Genomic DNA, 18,485 nt, shown 5'->3' with positions numbered 1-18,485 from the left:
GGAGAGCTGCCAGGCAGAGAAGGACCTGGGAGTGATGGTGGACAGTCGGCTGAATATGAGCCAGCAGTGTGCTCAGGTGGCCAAGAAGGCCAACGGCATCCTGGCTTGTATCAGAAACACTGTGACCAGCAGGGCTAGGGAGGTGATCGTCCCCCTGTACTCGGCTCTGGTGCGGCCGCACCTCGAGTACTGTGTTCAGTTTTGGGCCCCTCGCTACAAGAAGGACATCGAGGTGCTTGAGCGGGTCCAGAGAAGGGCGACGAAGCTGGTGAGGGGCCTGGAGAACAAGTCCTACGAGGAGCGGCTGAGGGAGCTGGGCTTGTTCAGCCTGGAGAAAAAGAAGGCTCAGGGGCGACCTTATTGCTCTCTACAGGGACCTTAAAGGAGGCTGTAGTGAGGTGGGGGTTGGTCTGTTCTCCCACGTGCCTGGTGACAGAACGAGGGGGAATGGGCTTAAGTTGTGCCAGGGGAGTTTTAGGTTAGATGTTAGGAAGAACTTCTTTACCAAAAGGGTTGTTAGACACTGGAACAGGCTGCCCAGGGAGGTGGTGGAGTCACCATCCCTGGAAGTCTTCAAAAGACGTTTAGATGTAGAGCTTAGGGATATGGTTTATTGGGGACTGTTAGCGTTAGGTCAGAGGTTGGACTCGATGATCTTGAGGTCTCTTCCAATCTAGAAATTCTGTTGCTGTTGCTCTTTCTTTGTTTCTCACTTCTCTGCTTCTCCTGCAGCCCGTGAGCCATCTCCCTGTGCCCTCCTCACAAGCCACGAGGGTTTCTCCCTCGAATTTTCTCTCCCTTCCCCAGCTGAGGAGGGAACGAGACAGCAGCTGGGTGGGCACCTGGCCGCCAGCCTAGGCCAAGCCACCACGGCCATTCACGGGGATGAAGAGGCTGCACCGTGGGCTTGGAAGCCCAGGGGGTGTCTGTGAGGCTGGGGGAGCTCCTGGGCCCTGCCGCATCATCCACCACTCCATGGTCTCCTAGTGACACGGAGGGAGCACAATGACACCAGTGACACAGGCGAGTCTGGGGGGGACTTTGCGTCTCTGGTGAGCGCCAGGCGTGGAGGCAGCAGCTCCTGGCAGCGAGGCGAGGCCAGGCGAGGCGAGGAGTTGCTGCGCAGCATGGCTGCCGGAGAGGAGGAGAAGGCCCCTGAGGCACACGAGGACGGTGAGAGCAGATGCCCCAGCAGCTCCCTGGAGGTGGAGGGCCCTGAGCACCCCCTGGGGCTGTGCAGAGCCGCTTGGGCTGTGGACACCCGGGGACGCCCTGCCACGAGCCCCCGAGCAGGCCCTTGCGGGCGTCCCTCGGGGACACCTGCCAGGTGCTCAGTGGGGGGATGCTCTCATCCATGGCTGCCGCCCTGCCTCCCCCAGAGTGCGTGCTGTGCCACCGCTCGGACACCAGCTTGGATGGCTGCGGGCCGATGTTGCAGGTGGACGGGGTCTGCGCCCACGTGCACTGCCTGGTGAGCTCCCCGCGGCTGCCCGCGCCTTTCCCCAAGCCCTTGCCTGGCACCTGGAGCCCACAGGACTGTGGCATCCCCAGCGCGCTGCTCGCTGGCTGTCACCTCCTCCTGCTGCGCTGCCAGCACAGCCTCCCCACCACGGTCCCTATCTCCTTGCCCTGAGCAGCTGCGGGGCTTTGCTCTCTTCCAGTTTCCAGCCCAGGGCCTGTACCAGCGAGGCGCCGAAGGGGAAGGAATCTTCGGATTCCTCTGCGCGGATATCAGGCGGGTAGCGGGTCGGGCAGCTCGCAAGGTGAGGGCTTTTTTGGAGCAGACGAGGCTTGTGGCAGCTGAGCCCAAGCCCTGGCAAAGAAATCCTCGAGGCTCTGGACAAGCTCCGGGCAAGTGCCAGTGGCCCCGGCCACGTCCCTGACGGGGCTGCTGTGCTCTTTGCAGCGCTGCTGCGTCTGCCGCAAGAAGGGGGCCACCGTCGCCTGCTGGCAGAAGCGCTGCTCGCGCCGCTTCCACCTGCCCTGCAGCTCCCAGCGGGGCTGCATCTCGCAGTTCTTTGGGGACTACAGGTACGAGCTGCCCTAGCTTGGGCTGCAGCCCCCTCAGCCTGCGCCCTGCAGGCAGAGTCCCCGGTGTGGCACGCGTGGTCCCTGGCCTCACTCAACTCTTCCGTCCTCACGCAGCTCCTTCTGCTGGGAGCACCGCCCGCAGCAGAGCGTGGAGACGCTGCAGGAGGGGCACACCACGTGCATCATCTGCATGGAGGTGGTGGAGGACAGCCTCTCCTACACCACCATGGTGTGCCCCTCCTGCAAGCACGCCTGGTTCCACCGCGGCTGCATCCAGGTAGGAGGCCCTTCCCTCTGCCAGCCCGCAGGGACACCATGCGCCCGCAGCGGCGTCCTGCTCACACGGGGAGTCTCTCTTCCACAGGGACAGGCGCTTCGGGCGGGCCTCAGGCACTTTGCGTGTCCTCACTGCCGGGACCGGGAGCGCTTTCTCCCTGAGATGCTGCACATGGGAATCCGCGTGCCCAACAAGTGCGTTCCTTCCTTCCTTCCTTCCTTCCTTCCTTCCCACCCCACTCAAGGCAGGAGAGGGCACAGCCCCAGGCCCTAATCCCTCCAGGCAGACTGTCCCCAACAAAAGGGGCTGCCTGCCTGGGGGACAGGAGGATGCTGGCCTGCCGCCAGGGATGCCCCTGAGCCCTGTCCCAGCATCAGCACTGACACTTGCTGAGTGAGTGCCCCAGGAGCTCGTGACCTTTCTTTCCTACTTTCTCTTGAAGAAAGCCGGCTTGGGAGCAAGACGAGGAGGAGGAGCCGGCACTGCCGCAGCTGTATGGCCGCTGCGATGCCAGGCAGTGCCTGTACAGGGGAGGCCGCGAGCAGTGGCAAGAGGAAGGGTGAGCATCCACAGCAGCAGCTCCCCGGCTGCTGGGGGCTGTGAGCCACATCTCCAGCAAGCCGTGCAGTGGCTGCTGGGGCTCTGCCCAGGCACCTTCCCCTCTGCTGGGGCGCCGTGAGCAATGGTTCTGGAGCCTTGGGGGCCTTTGTGGCGCCACTGCCTGCTGGGCTCTGCGTGCTCACCAGCACAACTTCTTCCCCAGGCCCTGGCAGCTGCTGCTCTGCTCCTCCTGTGCCGCCAGCGGGACCCACCGCCGATGCTCCGGCCTTGGGGACACCACGCAGCAGTGGGAGTGCGCTGGCTGCGCTGGCCCGGGCACTGGCACTGGTAAGGGGCACGGCGTGCTCAGGCTCGGGGCGCCAGAGCCCTCCGTGCCCTCTGCAGGCCAGGCAGGGTGGGCACATCCGCTGACCTTCCTGCCTCCCCTTGCAGCTCCCAGCTCCTCACCCTCACCACCGGAGAGGAGAGCCGGCCGTGGCAGGGTGCTGCCCCAGCGCCACAGCCCCTACAGCCGGCCACAGCCCTGATCCCGGCCTGGGGACAGATGCTCCATCCTGATGTCCCATAAAATGGTAGGAGGATCAGCGAAGACGAACAAACTAGAGGAGCTATGCCTGGTCTGGTATGTTACACTGTCTCTCAGAATACCTATCTTGCAACAGATCTGTGACAGCACGGCGGGAAGAGAGAACAAGATGATGTCACACCACATCCCCATGTGCTCAACTGACAAAAAAAAAAAAAGGTCAACTGTAGGTGTGAGGAGGACAATAGGAAGAATTCTATCTCCAAGAAAATTTAGAAAATAAAAATAAAAAACAGCATTTAATTTCATCAACAGTTTCCCACTCAGTAATCCCTCTGCAGTTTTAATGCAGTAGCTTTTCTTAAGGAAGAAAAAGGTAAGGGCACTGTTCTTGAGATGCTTTTCTCTGAAGCAGACCTGACTTAAGCTTAAGTTTCTTCATCTGACAGAACACCCTGGTTTCACCCTTTTCAAGACGGTCAGCTGTAATATTCAAAGTGTGCTGAGTGCTGCACTCTGTGCCAAAGCGAGAAGCGTGATGCATTACAGTTATAAAAGTGTGCTCAGTGTGAGCTACTTATCAGCTGGGATCTAAAGGCAAGCTGTCAGTAGAAGGCAAACCATTCAAAATAGCAAGAGGCATATGTTTAAAGATGAAAGGATACAGTTCACTGCCAGATTTAAATTTCAAATTTCTGGTCAATAGGTTGTCATTTCACCTTAACCACTGATTTAGGCTACGCAACAGAACAGTGACAATTTTCCAGCTTCATGTCGGAATCTGACATAAACTCATTTGAAAATGAAGGGTTTTACAGATTTCTGTCATTAAGCAACACATTTGGATTTTTGGTTTCTCGGGCTAAGCAGAGGGTAAAATTCCCACCCCAAATGTATGCAGGATAACACTCCAGGAAGATGGCCCAGGAAGTCCGGCACAGACACTCGCTATTCCCTAGCTCAACAGACACAAAGGCAGCGAAGAGAGAAGGAATGTGGGGTCCTGAGTGACAGGAAACATGGCAGGAAGGCAGGTCAAGAGGCACTGCTAGGCCTCCTAGCACCCTCCAAGAGTGACCACACAGATGGGCTCCTCACCAGCTTCCAGATTTGAGCAGCTACTGAGACTTCTGGGGACCTTACCTGGCAGAAAATTGTGAGGATTCAGACTGCTACTCCCATGACTGGTAACTTGCACAAGCCATCCAGTGAGAAGAAGAGAACTTGACCTCCTATACAGCATGGAAAGAAGAGAAACTCCTTTCCTCCTCTTCTACCAAAAAGGGCTCTTCTACCTACTAGCATGAATACCATTTCCAGTTGCAACTTCTTACTGGAGAACATAACACTTATGCACTCTATGGGCACAAGCTGACTCACACACTGTGTGGTAGCACTGGGGATTCATAACATCACATCAGAGTGCTAATTAGCATGGAAGGGAACAGAAGGGACCTCTCACAGCTGAGATTCTGCCCCAAAAGTATTTAAAAAAAGCAGCTGTAGACCAAGTCTCTTTTTTCCACGTTTCACTCAGAGATCTCTAAAGGACTGGAGTGGGAAAAGGTATCCTGACACACCTACATCCTGCCACAGACATCTCCACGTGAAAATATAAAGTGCAGAAGTGCTGCTTGAAAGTGCTGCTTTGCCCTGGAAAGCAAAATCAAAGAAATGAACTTTGCAGTTTCAGAGATTTGACCATTCTCCCATGCTAAGAATAAAGGATGTCCTTATTTTTTTCTGAGGGTATCAACCCTCTAGGGTAACAAGATATCTTCAAGATTATCAAGAATTTAATTCATTTGTGCATCACATTGAAAACCGGCTCTGAAATTTAGAACAAACTACTCCCAAGTGTAACAGAACTCACACTTTTAATCCCCAATAAACTTTACTGAAATCTAGGCATGGTTAATAACTGAGACAGTTTAGAATTACTGGTATTTTTGCCCTAATTATTTAGAACTGCACATTTCTTCCTAGTAGAATCTGATGAAAAGTGTTTTACTGCACAGTATTTCATGTTGAACTGCTCTTTTACAATGCAATTGCTCACATTTTTAATGGTAATATGGTAACAACCCTCTGCTGAACTGACAGAAGGAAAGAGAAAGGGAAGGAGGAAGAAGGGGATAAAAAGCACATTAAAACAGTTTGATAGAAGATCATAAGCATTAAGCAACCTTAGTTCAAATTTCAGTACCTGGGGAGTGTTGAAATGACAGTTTAGGGTACCTGAATACTCCAACAGTGCATTTAAAAAACAGCATGGGTGGATCTTTTGAATTTAGTGTTTTAAAGTCCTGCACAGTAATGAGGTTTGAGAATAACTGCATCACACATCCACAGAAGGTACCACAATGCAACATAGCAGTTTGCAATGACCTTCAGTATCTCCTCTGAGCACCCCATCGCACTGTAGTAGGACCAAAATCACCCACTTCCAATATCCCTCTGCAAAACTGGGCAGCACATCTCACATCTATCATGGTGGCAAAACACAAGCATGCAGTTACTGAAGAATACTTAATAGTTGGTAAGTTCATCTGGTCACCAACACTATTCTACAGGCATGCACTCAGGCCAGCTACTCATGATGTACACACAGTCTGAACATCACCCTTACAGAAAAAAACAAACGGAAGAGCCCCCGTTAGGCACCTTCTAGCAAACAGGTAGAGAGTATAGATAAAAAAATAAAATTACATTTGAAAGTAGGAATGAAATTAAGCAGTGGAGTTGCTTATCAAAGCTGTCCTCATATGGGAAGCCCAACATAGTTCATCATACAGAGACTCAGCTACTGGCAGATGATGAAGATATTATTCCCTCAGATTATCACAGTACCATTGTCATCTTTTTTGGGGGGAAAGGATTCCCAAGTCTAAACACATCTCTACAAAAGCAATATCTGTATTGGATACACACTTGAACATAGATATGCTATGTTCAAGCAACAGTTTATAACCCTTTTTTTGCAAGACAATTTTGCACTGAAAAAAAAATTCCTTGGTCATGCTATAGTAAGTCAGTTATGTGAGGGACACCCACAAGTCAAACTATTTTCAATGTCCAATGTTTTTAGTAGCTTTAACCTTAAGTCCTACAAATCATCTTCCAGAAAATGACAGAAAAGCAAGGTACAGCATCTCTCTGCTCTACCTCTGCTTACAAGGTTGTTAATCACTGTAACAAATTTCTCAGTCTGAGCTGCTGTTATCAGTGAATTGAGTTGCTCCTTACTGAGACATCTTTTGCTAATGAATATATCCACAACTTCACACCTAAATGTCATGTTATGTCTTTTTTTTTTTTTTTTTTTTACATCTTTGAGACAATGCAAGAACTCCTTAGAATTCATGAGAAGGAACTGACAATATCCCTACACTGTGCTGTACACGGAATCTTTCTGGAAAAAGTTTTAGGGACTTTGAGGCAGAACATGTACCCACATTTCTAAAAATCTCACCTAACGCTTGTACTGTACCAGTCACTTGAACCATACAGCAATATAGCTCCTAAAGAGGCGAGGAGAAGGGAAGGGAGGGGAGGGGAGGGAAAAAGAGGAGAGGGGTGGTTATGTTGGAGGGTGTAAACCAGAATGATATTGCACTTTTTCTTTTTCCTGTGGATTCCTAAGAGGTAGTTACACACCACTCTGCTTTCAAAAGCAATTGATGCAACTTGAAGTTTTCTGCTCCCACCAGTCCTTCCCAACAGAGAACTGCAACAGGGTAGGATAATGATGTACACAGAGACTGAAATCCGTGCATTCCATTTAAGGCAGTTTTATCCTGACTGACACAAGAATGTAAATCCGGATCCCATGAATGACTGAAGTGGACTGGTGCCAGGGAACAGCCACTCATCTTTTCTAAATCCTAACTAATGAATAAATAATACAATATGAACCCTACTGCAATGCATTGTTTGTGTTGCCTGAAATGCAGTGAATGGGATTATCTGACTATTGCTTTCCTGGGTCTCTCACAAAAATAATGTTTCTCAAGAGGTTCTTTCAAATAGTCACAATTCCAATACTGCACTCAGTAACTCTCCAGAACAAGACAATGAAGCTACAAGATTTCCCTTCAAATGGCTATCAGCATATCTGATCATCAGATAAAAGTACAAAGGATTTATGAACAAGTTCTGTTTGAAGTGATGCCCCTCCTCACCTTGCTTCAATCAGGGAAAAGCAGAGGAACAGTTAAATTAGCACACTCACACAAAGTCTTATGACTTTATGTTTAAAAATCAAAATCTCAAACACTTGGATGCTCATTTGGTTACAGAAAAACACTTCCTGCCTAAGGCTACCAGCAGATGATGTCTCTTGCAGACACCAATCATTAGAATGGGCATAGGCAAAAACTACTGCTTGGAGATGCCCACATATGGCCAATTTCCTTCTAATCACTAAGCTATTAAGACTTTCAGAGCCTTCAGCATGTCATGCATTTTGACTTCAGAGGTCAGGAGGAGCTGTGCAGCGCTGCACCTTGCATGCACAGCAATGGCACATGTTCAGCTGACACACACTGATGTGGCCTTGGCAGTGACACTACTGCTTCCTCAGCAGCAGCCTCTCTCCTCCACCTATCCTGGCACAACATTCCAGAAGATAGCCCCAGTTACAGGGATTGAGGCAGGAGTAAGAAGCTTATCAGGAAACCACTGGAATATTTGGCACTGTCCTGAGTCAGACGGTGGGAAACAAATTCACAATTAGGAGGGCAAACAAAATAACTACAAATTAAAATGGTGGAAAATAAAAATTCAAATGAAGACGTCACTTGTATATATGCACTGCCCTCTCTCCGAGCACCTTGTCTTAGTACCACATCTCAAACAGCACAGCCTTCAAATTGGCACAGTTCAGGGCTGAAATGCTCGTGGCTCATCTGATGATGGCAATCCCTGCTGCTTTACAGCTACTGCCAAGCACTAGAAGTAATAACTGCACCAAACATTTCTCTGAAAATAGCTTTGCTAATTACTGCAGCTTTCACAAGATGAGAGAAATGTGAGGCACCAGTGATGTGGGCTACCTGATCACATCTGGGTGGCCACAGCAGTGACCCACCCTATTGCCGTACACAATGGAAATGGCTGCTCCCTGCCAGAACCGTGTCTTCCTCAACCACTTTCCCATCTTGTTTAACTTTAAAAATAATGTTTCCCTAGAAGGGGAAACTAGAAAATTAATGAACACAACCCCCTCAAGTTGTGATTTTTCTAGCTTAACAACAAGCTATTCTGAATAAACCCACTCCTTTTTGCTCGACACTAATTGTCTATCATTCCTTCAAGCAATCATACTCATGTTGTTTACAAGCATCTTCAACAACTAGGCCTGCATTTGATTTCTCATTCTGCTATGCAGCTGATTTCACTTTTTTTTTTTTTCTCCCTTTTGATTATTTAGATTGTTACTGAAAAAGAACGTTAGATGGCATGTAAAAACATTCTGTCATTACCACTAGAGATTCAATGCCTGGAAAAATCCTTACTAATGAGTAACTTCAGCATTTTCTCCAACACACTTCAGAAAAAGCATGGACATGATGCAATAAGGCACAATGCCACAGAGAGGTTTCAGTGAAAACTGATGCAGACCAAATTCTCCTAACAGCTACGATCTCTGACTATAGCTCAAAAAGTAAAAAGGCTGACTAGCACTGTTGAAAGGCTTTAATCTGTGACACATCTGATTAAATTCATTATTATACATACATAATTATAATATACAAGTTCAAATTGCTGCAACACAATCAGATACAAATATAAATACACAAAGGCAAAAGGTGTGCTTTCTGTTTACTTGGATTTAGTAAATTTCTGTAAGGCATGACGACTTTGCAAGATGCTTTCTCAACAGTCCTCTGCAGATTGTGCTGATCTCCAAAATCAGTAAAAGCCACTACTGCTAAATGTAGGAGCAGAGACTAATCCCATGACATACTTTGTCAAAAACCCAGAGGTGGGACTTATTTATAGCTGTGTATTTCAGACAACTTAATGATTTAAAACCAAAATGTCAAAAACGTATACAAACACTTTATCAGTAAAGAACATTTTTTTGTTGTTTTGGACAAGATACAGATAGGAACAAAGAAAGTCAGATTTATTTACCTGTGTGTAGGCACACCATCTTTCAATCACAAGAAAACCAGAACCTAAGAATTTGGCCTCAGAACATTTTTCATGTTTTATTCAGGTCCTACTCCACATGGCATCCAAACTGATGCAATTCAGGCCTCCCAGAAGACAATGAAATACCCCAAGTGAAAGGAAGCTCCTTCTCAAGTTTAGTTGTGCATGGTAACACTTCATCCCATAAGCAACACTTGTAATCCAAGATTTTTTTTCTTATTCACCAAATGACATATTCACACAGGCTGCATTCCAGTTCTGATCATATCTACCCTGGAAGTAGATTAGAAACAATGCTGGGTTGTGTTTCTGAAGTTTCTGTTACTTCCGGTAATAAATCTCACTGTCCTTTGTCTTTACTACAATGCCCACACACAACAGATGAACACAGATTGTTCAGAGATGTCCCGAGCCTTTCACACCTGCTCACCTCTGTTCTCTGAGCTGCTGCACACGCTGCAGAGAACTGTTCTGGGTGAGTGGGGATGTAGGGGACAAAGGCTGGAGCAGCTCTGAACAAGGGAGCGATGATAGAGCTAACTCAGCTGATGCCACCCCCACCTCCAGCACAGGCATCATCTCTGAAGAGATATTGCTTCAATGTGCCTATAGCCTACCTAGGAGTAATGGAAATTGTCCAACCAAAAGAAAATTTACAGCTCTTACCTAGAGGATAAACTTTACAGTGTAATGCGCTAATTAAAAGCAAAACAAGTTCTTCTGACATCATCACCACCACTTCAAAACACCCACTACCTCATTACGGGTGCAGTCTCTAGTTTGGGAACCAAACTTGAGCTGAGGGACCTGCTTAGCTGCCCTCTTAGAGGGCACTCTTGAGCCATTCCCTTGTCCATCTCTATCCAAGCATCAGAGTGGTTTGGCTCCCACAGGGCCCTGTGTCACAGGTACTCAAGACTCCACCTTACTTTTGCTCTCCTGCTTTGCATTCACCCAGTCCTCTGTGATTGCACCGGCAGTTTGGTGTCCATTGCTTTTCACTGGCTGTCTCTTTGCAGAATACAGTGTGTTGTCAACCTTAGGACTACCCAGAACAATATACACCTAAATGACTTGGTAAAAAGGAACGAGTAACGGTAAAGCTATTAAACTATCTGTGATATTAAAGATAAAGGCCGAATGTTGCAAAAGGAACTTCCAAGACTGAACAAATATGAAAAAAATTAGAAACTTAATTACATATAATGAAAAGTTGTAATCATACACATGGCGAAAAAACAATCCTAACTTTACAAACATGGCTAAAGACTGAGTCAGTACTGTCCCTTACTGCCTTTACGTATTAAGATTAAGTTAGCGAAAGTCAAACTCAAAACCAAACAAAACTTCTACACTTCCCTCCGCCCTACTGTCAAGTAAGGAATTCCCTGCTAGAGGATACTGTAGATGCCATAAAGCTTACAGGGGTTCAGAACAAATGTATCAACAGAAAAACAATTTAACGTGGCTTATAAAACACAGAAATACTGCTTCCAGTTCAGGAAGACCCTGAGATTAACAGTGCTGGGGGCTGGGAGACTTCTGTGATAGTGTGACTAGTACATCATTAGCTCGTTTCCATATCATCTTATGGATTTCAATGGCCAGAACCAGAAACAAACTACTGGGTGAGACATACCTTGGCCCAACCTCTTGTCACCACTTGTATCTTTACCCTCAGTAATCCTGCTGAACAAACCTAACACTCTCTACCTCACTCTTCCCTCCTGTATTTCTTATCCACTAGATTTCCCAGTTAAAGTCACACTGCACAAGGTACATATCCAACAGGTTCTGGCCAAGAAGGTTCCAAATTATTTACAAATCCTAACCAATGAAAATCATCAACTGTATGATGCTGTCTCACAGCCACCTCTCTCTGCTCTTTGTATGAGGTTTTGAAAAAACATCTGTAAAGCCGCCTTTCCTTTTTTGCTTACTTACACAGGTAATGCACAGCAATCTTTCATTTTCATTTCTCAATTATCTGTTTTCTGCAGCCTGTAAATAACTGTATTAAGACACATTCAGCCAAGAACATCTAGTTAATGCATGTATGCAAGTTTTAAAACTGGCATTGCTGTAAGCACTATTTCACGGGTATTGTTCATCCAAGCACAGGCATATGAAAAGAGCAGGATTACCTTTTTCTTGATGATGCAGATACACTTTAAAGAAAATAATTTGAACACTTAAAATTAAGTTCAAAAGATAACCCTGAGACAGCAAAAGGCAAGTTCTTAAAGGAATATGTAGATATTTAGCAGTGCATTTACTGCTGTTATTAGCACAAGTCATGTGGTTGAATCTCTGCATAATGCTTTGAAAATACAGCTGTTACTGTGCTTCTGCAGACAAGATGTAATGATGGAAGGGGATCTCAAAGGCAGCTGTCAAATTCCTCAAAGACATTTAATGATAAAACTCGAACCTGAGCCACAAAAAAGGTAGAAAATTCTGACTTATCTGAACAGATCTAGACCTATTTTTGAGACCAGTCATGTAGTTCTACTTTTAACAGCCAAATCATTTATACTTCCTGAGAAGAGTTGTATCAGACTAATGAAACTCTGCTGATTAGGGCTAAGCAATGGCTTTTATGTTCCTTCACTAAGGAGGGGTCTCTGTGGAAGTTCTCTCTCTTAGGGGTACACTTTCTCTAACTCAGTGTTACACTCTGCACACAGGATTTGAATCAAGAGGAGTCACTCTGCTGCACTGCAGCCCCTTTCATCAGGCCAGTGATGACAAGCAGGTCTGCAATCACTTGTAGTAAACCCTGTCTCCTTGGTGAGGAAACACAAGGAAAGCAGTGAAAAGGCAGTATTTCTGCAAGCACTCTATGCATTTCTATTACATCTGTTGCAGGAATAGCCTGTAATACAAACGGGAGGAGCCCACCATGCTCCAAGCCAGTGCTCTTCCATGGTAAAGCACAATAATCCCTTCCAGTGGGTAATAATCCAGAACAAGAGCATGGCAGCCACAGTATTTGATAGAACAGTGATGCCCACTCTCCTATGCTCAGTCAGCTTTTAAGAGGCAATACAAAGTAACAAATACCACAGAGTACATATGAAACCATTGTAAATAGATTTAATAGGTTAATCTAAGTTATGTTACAGGCACTAGTTTACAACTGACCACTGGAAATTCAAAACAAACAGAAATAAATATAGCTAGTTAGGTTTTGCTCTTCTAAAAGCACAGTGCAAGAACACAAAGGATGCAGCAAACATAAGAACAGATGCTCAGGATCTGACTATAGATTTATTTGACCTCATATACTTCTACTTTCAGTGGCTAATAATTTTTTACTTACTCGTTCCTTAAGCAAAACTATAGAATGTTTATTTCTCTGCTACACAGTCCAGGAATCAGTGGCTGAAGGATTTCTAGAAGCTGTATCTGGACCCTCAGGCTTCTTGTCACTGATAGAAACTCTCATCCCTGAACTTGTCAGTTACTTTTCTAAATCCATTTCCAGCCTCCATAATAGCCTCTGGCAACATTCTATAATTATTATTAGGAGATGTTTGAAAAAACACCTCTTTCTGGTTTGTTTCAAACATGCTCATATTATTGCATCAGTGACATCTCCTAGTTCCTGCACTGCAAGAAATGGCATATAATCTCATCATTCACTTCCACAGCAACTGTGACTTTATAGACCTCTGTTCTAGCTTCATCACCACACTCCTTCAGCTGTCCCTGACTCTATAACCTACCCTGAAATGTATTGTCAGGTGTTTCTGATGAGTCTTTGCAATACTCTGAGCCTTACTCTACTGTATCCAATTATCTCTGCTATTTATGTTGTTAATGAACCAAGCATTGTAATTCTTTCATTTGAGCCAACAACTCAGCTTCTCTATCTCAAATCTCCTCATATCAAGCCACTCCTGACAGACAGCTCAAAGAAGACAACTTAAACTCAGACTGACGTGCAGAACAGCACTGACACACATTTAGGAGTATAAATTCATTCCAGAAAGGGGAGTTGGTGAAATCTGTTCCCTGCTTTTCTCCAAAAGTGAACAAGGGAGCTTTCCTGGAGGGTCATGCCACCCTGGTATGTAATGGTGTGATTCCAGAGGAGCTGGGCTTCAGTCACTCAGATTACCATCGATCCATGGAGACCTATACACTTAAAAAAACAGCCAAGGAAGGCATTCTTTTCCCCAGCAATTATCAGATTCGTGTTTTACCCATGAGTAAAGAAGCTAGTGACCCGAGGCAACATTGCTATCAAACACATGAAACTTTAGGCTGTATTTCTTTCCTAATATTACACAGTGCTTGTTAGACAAGATTAGATACCAGGATTAGACAAGGTTTGTTTGTTTGTTTGTTTAAGCAAACAGGTGAAAATTAACTCACCTAAAGGCAGCAACCACCAGCCAGATGGTGCACTTTGAGAACAGTCAAGCTGCTGATCTCCACTAAAAGGACGCATAATAGCTTCCTTTTATGAGAATGACCGTGTCCTTGAAAATCCTAGAACCGTGCAGCTCCGAGGTCAGTCAAGGTAGTACTTACTGCAGGACCAGGGCCAGGGCATGTTTTTTCCCTAGGAAAAGGAAGAAGTATTTAGGAACAACTTGGCTTCTAAGTTTAAGAGTCTAAAGTAAGTAGTGGCTCTCTCTAAATGAATGTGTAGTTTCTTTAATAAATTGCTTGAAGGGGCTGTACAGCTTCCAGGAATGGAAGTTCTTAAGAGCAGGTTAGAAGTGGAGACCTTACATTCAAGCTAATACCTCAGCTTTACAGCTCCTCACCTCCGAATATTGGGCAGAGGCTTATATGAACACAGGCATCTTACAGAAGACTGAACAAGTTTTCTTCCAGCTCTGTGATTCTGCAACACAGGGAAATTAGAGGCAACTGTAATGAGGAGTGAACCCATGGCAGTTCTGGCACTGTACTCAGAGCACTGTTTGGATGGGAACATGTTTCTTGAATAGTTGGTGTCTAACATGTGGCAGATTCCAAAAACTTAAACACCAATACTCGTCTATCAAGTCATGCAAGAAAAAATCGTTATTTGCAGAGTGACTGGAAAAGCCAGTACTTTTTACTGTGCCACTGATTCCTATGGTTTATGCAGAAATATAGAAATAAAAAATATACTGCATAGTACAGAAGTGGTAAACTGGTGCCTTAACAGGAAAGTAAAACCATAAAACTGATTATTCACATTGAATGGCAGAACTTTTTACAACACAATTCATTGAAATAAAATTATAGACAAATCAAAATGAAAAATTTCACTTGGCATCTTAACTAAGCCCCAGTTGTGCCACTGATTGAAACAGAAGGCTGCCATGGCCAGCTAGAATGTTATGGAAAATTGACCAAGCATTATTTCTTCAAAAGCCGGAGCTTCAGAGAAAATAACCAAAGGCATTCCATTCAAGTGCAATAACAGCCACCCCCCCACACCGCCACCCTCCCCCGCTAAAAGCACTCAAATAGCAACATCATCTGCATTAGATGCATCCATACTACAAATGTGGTATGGTATATGAGCACTGTTTATGTAAGTATAGTAAAGACTGCATGCAATTTCAGTTAATGACTGTAATTTTACTAATACAATCAGACTTTAATATTTACCAGTACAAATAGCTCAACAAAAATTTGAGGGGAAAAAGCATCTGCAAAGCAGCTACTTCACTGGAAAAAATATTTAAAGCTTAAAAATTCTTCTCAAGTTAAAATATAAATTCACACAGAGTAAGCAGAGTTTCAATTGCTAGCTTAATCAGCCTGCACTGCGTCTCTGCCTAAGTTTTGATACATTCATGGGCACAAGCATGCAAGCTGAACAAGCCTGACAACAGCTGGAGAATCGTACCCACTCTGTGCACTCTGTGATTGCAATTGCTTCAGACCTCTGAACACACTCAGACTGGGCAATATAACTTTCATCACCTTACAAGAGCATCTGACGGCCTTCCTGCCTTGGTAAGAGACCTTCATGTCCCCGCACATCAGCGTAGCTGAAATGAAGTCAGCTCAGTGTTGGCTGTATACTCAGGATCTGGAACACCTTCTTACAACAGGCCTGAACAGAGCCTCCTTGGAGGTCAAGCAGTCCCAACAGCATACATAAGAAAAACACTTAAATTAAAAGAAAACAAACTAACAGAGATCACTGTAACTAAAGAAGACTAGAGACCATTTAAAAAAAAAATCCAGAATTGTTATTACAGCTACCTCAGGGTTGATGTTGGTCTACTTAATTTGATTTTGTCTCCAAATTTATTTATTTATCTATTGAGCAACAGACACCTTTCAGAGATTTGGATCGAATCGAGAAATCCAAAATAGTTTTAATCAAGAAGATTATAAGCCCAGGCCAAAACATTCCCATTACGTGACAGGCACAGAAGGCCCTACCAAGCACGCAGGCTTTGCTTGAAACAGCAGCTCTGATCTCTCCTAAAGTCACCCACCTTCACTATAAGGAAAATAGCTACAACTAATTTTACACAGTCAAATTCAGGAGATATTTTAAAGCTGCATAGGTGACAGAATCTTCTATGCAGTGCAATATACCACATACCAAAGAGTAAATTGCTCTATTTTTGGCACAAATACTTGCAAAAGCCTGTTGCATAGGAAAAACACTACTTGCTGCATTAACACCAGCTGACAACCACAGTTCCAAAGGGCTCTGGAAATGCAAAGCAAGTATCTATAGGCTTTGTGTTTGTATGAATGAATACATTCTTCATTTAAGCTTTCTGCTACTGGGGGGGGGGGGGGGGGGGGGGAGGGAAGGGGGGGCACATATAATATTTCCCTCATTTTATGTAAATATATATACATGTATACACACACACATATATGTGCTACAATAATATAAATACAAAAAAATACTACTTCACAGCCAGTGCATGTCCATTTTACAGCTGACATTCAAACCATTCTCTACCATGCACAATCTAGAAAGATGCCTTACAAACCATCCTGAGCTCTAGATGGTGCTATTTACTGCAGTAATAAGACAACCACAGCTAATTACCAGTACATCCAACACCTCAGGGACAAATGTTATTCCTTTGTTCAAAATTATGTAAGTTGAATACAGATAGGAATAATGTTGTTTCACTTCATTGCATTTGCCGTATGCCTCGAATCTGAGGCCCGTCTCTTTTCCTGGAGGATGTACAAGGAGCAGTACACATGACATCAGGGTGAGGGGTTCTCAGTCTACCAACACCTATACTGCCCCAAATGGCAAGCGTAGGCTGGCAGGACTGACATTAACTCAGTGGCTTTGGCATCACGCTCTACTGCACTGCACTGAGATGCCTGTCCAAACTGGGTCACCTCTTACACTGGCATGACACCTGAAGTAACTTCAGTCCTAGCAGCAGCAGCACTCAAATTAGCCTGCATCTCTCCCACAACATTTAGGTCAAGACAACTCTAAGAGTGGCTGTAAAAATGGCACAGCAGGCAGAGGCATTAGGACTGTGTTGCCCTCTGGCTCATCCACTGACCGCGGGAGTGACTGTGGGTAGCCCATAAGATCTGCCAGGGCAGGACCCGGAGCCCACTGAGGTTGGAAGGAGTTCTTCTGTTCATTTGAAATAAGTTCTGTAGGGAAACTTCTGGCTTCTCCTCTTTTCCCACAAGATGAAAATGTGCACAACATAGAGAAAAAAGTAATTAATATGTTTTTTAGTTTCCTCATGAACTGTAGTGAATAAATAAAACAAATGATTAAACATTTATTGTGCCTATTCTGATTCTCTGCCTTTATAAAATAAATAAAATAACTGCTTAAGCATTCGCTTCTCAAAAATGAAGTATTTGAACATCTCACAACCATAAATGTTTCTCTACATTTTTTATTTTTTTTAGGGCTTCTGAAAGTGGTTAGATTGACAGCATGGACTAGTAACTGTCTTAGTAGAGACAGATGCACTGCACATATCTTTTCCAATACACTTCACATCAGATGCTCCAGGCATGAATTTCTTAAATAGAAAAAGGCAACTCTGATAATCCGTCAACAAAATTTTATGTGATGTTGTGATAAACAACTGCCCACTGGTAACTAACTGCCAAACTGGCAATCTTAATTTTAACACTAACCATATAAAAATTCTTTGAGCCACTGGACTTTATTAAGAGGTTTCACAGATCTCTCATCTGGCCTTTTCTTTGACACACAATTTGTTTTGGCATTTCCTAATAATTTCCTAATAATCTAGCCTGACATTTTGAAAACCTCCAGAAGGTTTCTCATTGAAGATGAGAAGCCTCACATTCCTAAGCATATTTGAAAATTTCAGGTATTTCAGGTTAAGCTATAAATTTGTCATATATATGTATATATATGTGTGTGTATATATATATGTGTGTATATATATATATGTGTGTGTATATATATATATATATATATAAAACTCTTGATGAGAGCCATTTAAAATTTTCCAGAGAAAGGGTGCCAAACATTAAACCCATGAAGATGCCAAAGAACTGGATTAGAGGAGAAAGCGTATCATGTTAGAAAACAGAGACTAGGTTTATCTTTGCAAGGTCGGAGGAGGAAGTTCTTCATGGGAATTACTCAAGTTTACTGCCAAGAAAAGATGAAAGGGAAATCACAGATGATCAACTTCTGTGTACCTCCCTGTTTGTGCAGTGGTTTTTGGAGGAGGGGCAGACAGAGGCTAACAAAAAAACCCTGTTGCCTGGTTAGCAAATCACAAGCCGCACTGACTGAAAATCCAAACCAAACAGGGAAAGGTTTAATTCAAATTTCAGAAGGAAATCAAAAGGCACATCTCTGCCCTGATGGTTAATCTGTAACAGATTTCAATTTCCTGCCTCAAAGAGTCAGAGCATCAGACCACATCAAAGGAAAAGTCACCAGAATTTTAAGAGGGATGAATGCATTACGTCCCAGCTTCA

At 44.7% G+C, this 18,485-nt stretch overlaps 2 protein-coding genes across 7 annotated transcripts in view; one reads left to right on the top strand and one right to left on the bottom strand.

Annotated features, from left to right (window-relative positions):
• Window positions 1-18,485, bottom strand: part of OTOS (otospiralin) — a 439,145-nt gene that overhangs the window by 114,818 nt on the left and 305,842 nt on the right. For 2 of the 4 annotated variants that reach the window (XM_072042616.1, XM_072042617.1), the window contains one exon: window positions 13,935-14,124. The exons of 1 other annotated variant lie outside the window; for it this stretch is intronic. The gene's annotated coding sequence lies outside the window, so the exon portion shown is untranslated. Of the gene's footprint in view, window positions 1-13,934; window positions 14,125-14,332; window positions 14,415-18,485 lie in introns of those variants that run through there. One more of the 4 variants, XM_072042618.1, reaches the window with a different exon arrangement.
• On the top strand, window positions 714-3,775 carry LOC106019909 (PHD finger protein 7). Of its 3 annotated transcripts, none has more exons than XM_072042479.1 (8): window positions 714-1,173; window positions 1,380-1,471; window positions 1,662-1,763; window positions 1,907-2,031; window positions 2,146-2,308; window positions 2,396-2,502; window positions 2,751-2,867; window positions 3,072-3,770. In XM_072042479.1, the coding sequence occupies exons 1-8, from the start codon at window positions 1,128-1,130 to the stop codon at window positions 3,394-3,396; spliced, it is 1,077 nt and encodes a 358-aa protein (XP_071898580.1). In that variant the 5' UTR covers window positions 714-1,127; the 3' UTR covers window positions 3,397-3,770. The 3 variants fall into 3 exon arrangements, with proteins under 3 accessions (XP_071898580.1, XP_071898581.1, XP_071898579.1); XM_072042480.1 differs by having other exon boundaries at window positions 2,146-2,502; window positions 3,072-3,196; window positions 3,302-3,742; XM_072042478.1 differs by having other exon boundaries at window positions 2,146-2,502; window positions 3,072-3,775.

This window comes from Anas platyrhynchos, chromosome 9 (assembly GCF_047663525.1).
Source record: "Anas platyrhynchos isolate ZD024472 breed Pekin duck chromosome 9, IASCAAS_PekinDuck_T2T, whole genome shotgun sequence".
In the NCBI taxonomy this organism is placed as follows: Eukaryota; Metazoa; Chordata; class Aves; order Anseriformes; family Anatidae; genus Anas; species Anas platyrhynchos.
This window is presented reverse-complemented; position numbering and strand designations above follow the sequence as displayed.

Bases quoted from the DNA above. Each gene is read 5' to 3' on its own strand.
- LOC106019909 (XM_072042478.1), top strand. From the start codon at position 1,128: ATGGCTGCCGGAGAGGAGGAGAAGGCCCCTGAGGCACACGAGGACG. The intron at 1,764-1,906 runs GTGAGGGCTTTT...TGCTCTTTGCAG, and splicing joins CGGGTCGGGCAGCTCGCAAG to CGCTGCTGCGTCTGCCGCAA. The intron at 2,868-3,071 runs GTGAGCATCCAC...CTTCTTCCCCAG, and splicing joins GAGCAGTGGCAAGAGGAAGG to GCCCTGGCAGCTGCTGCTCT.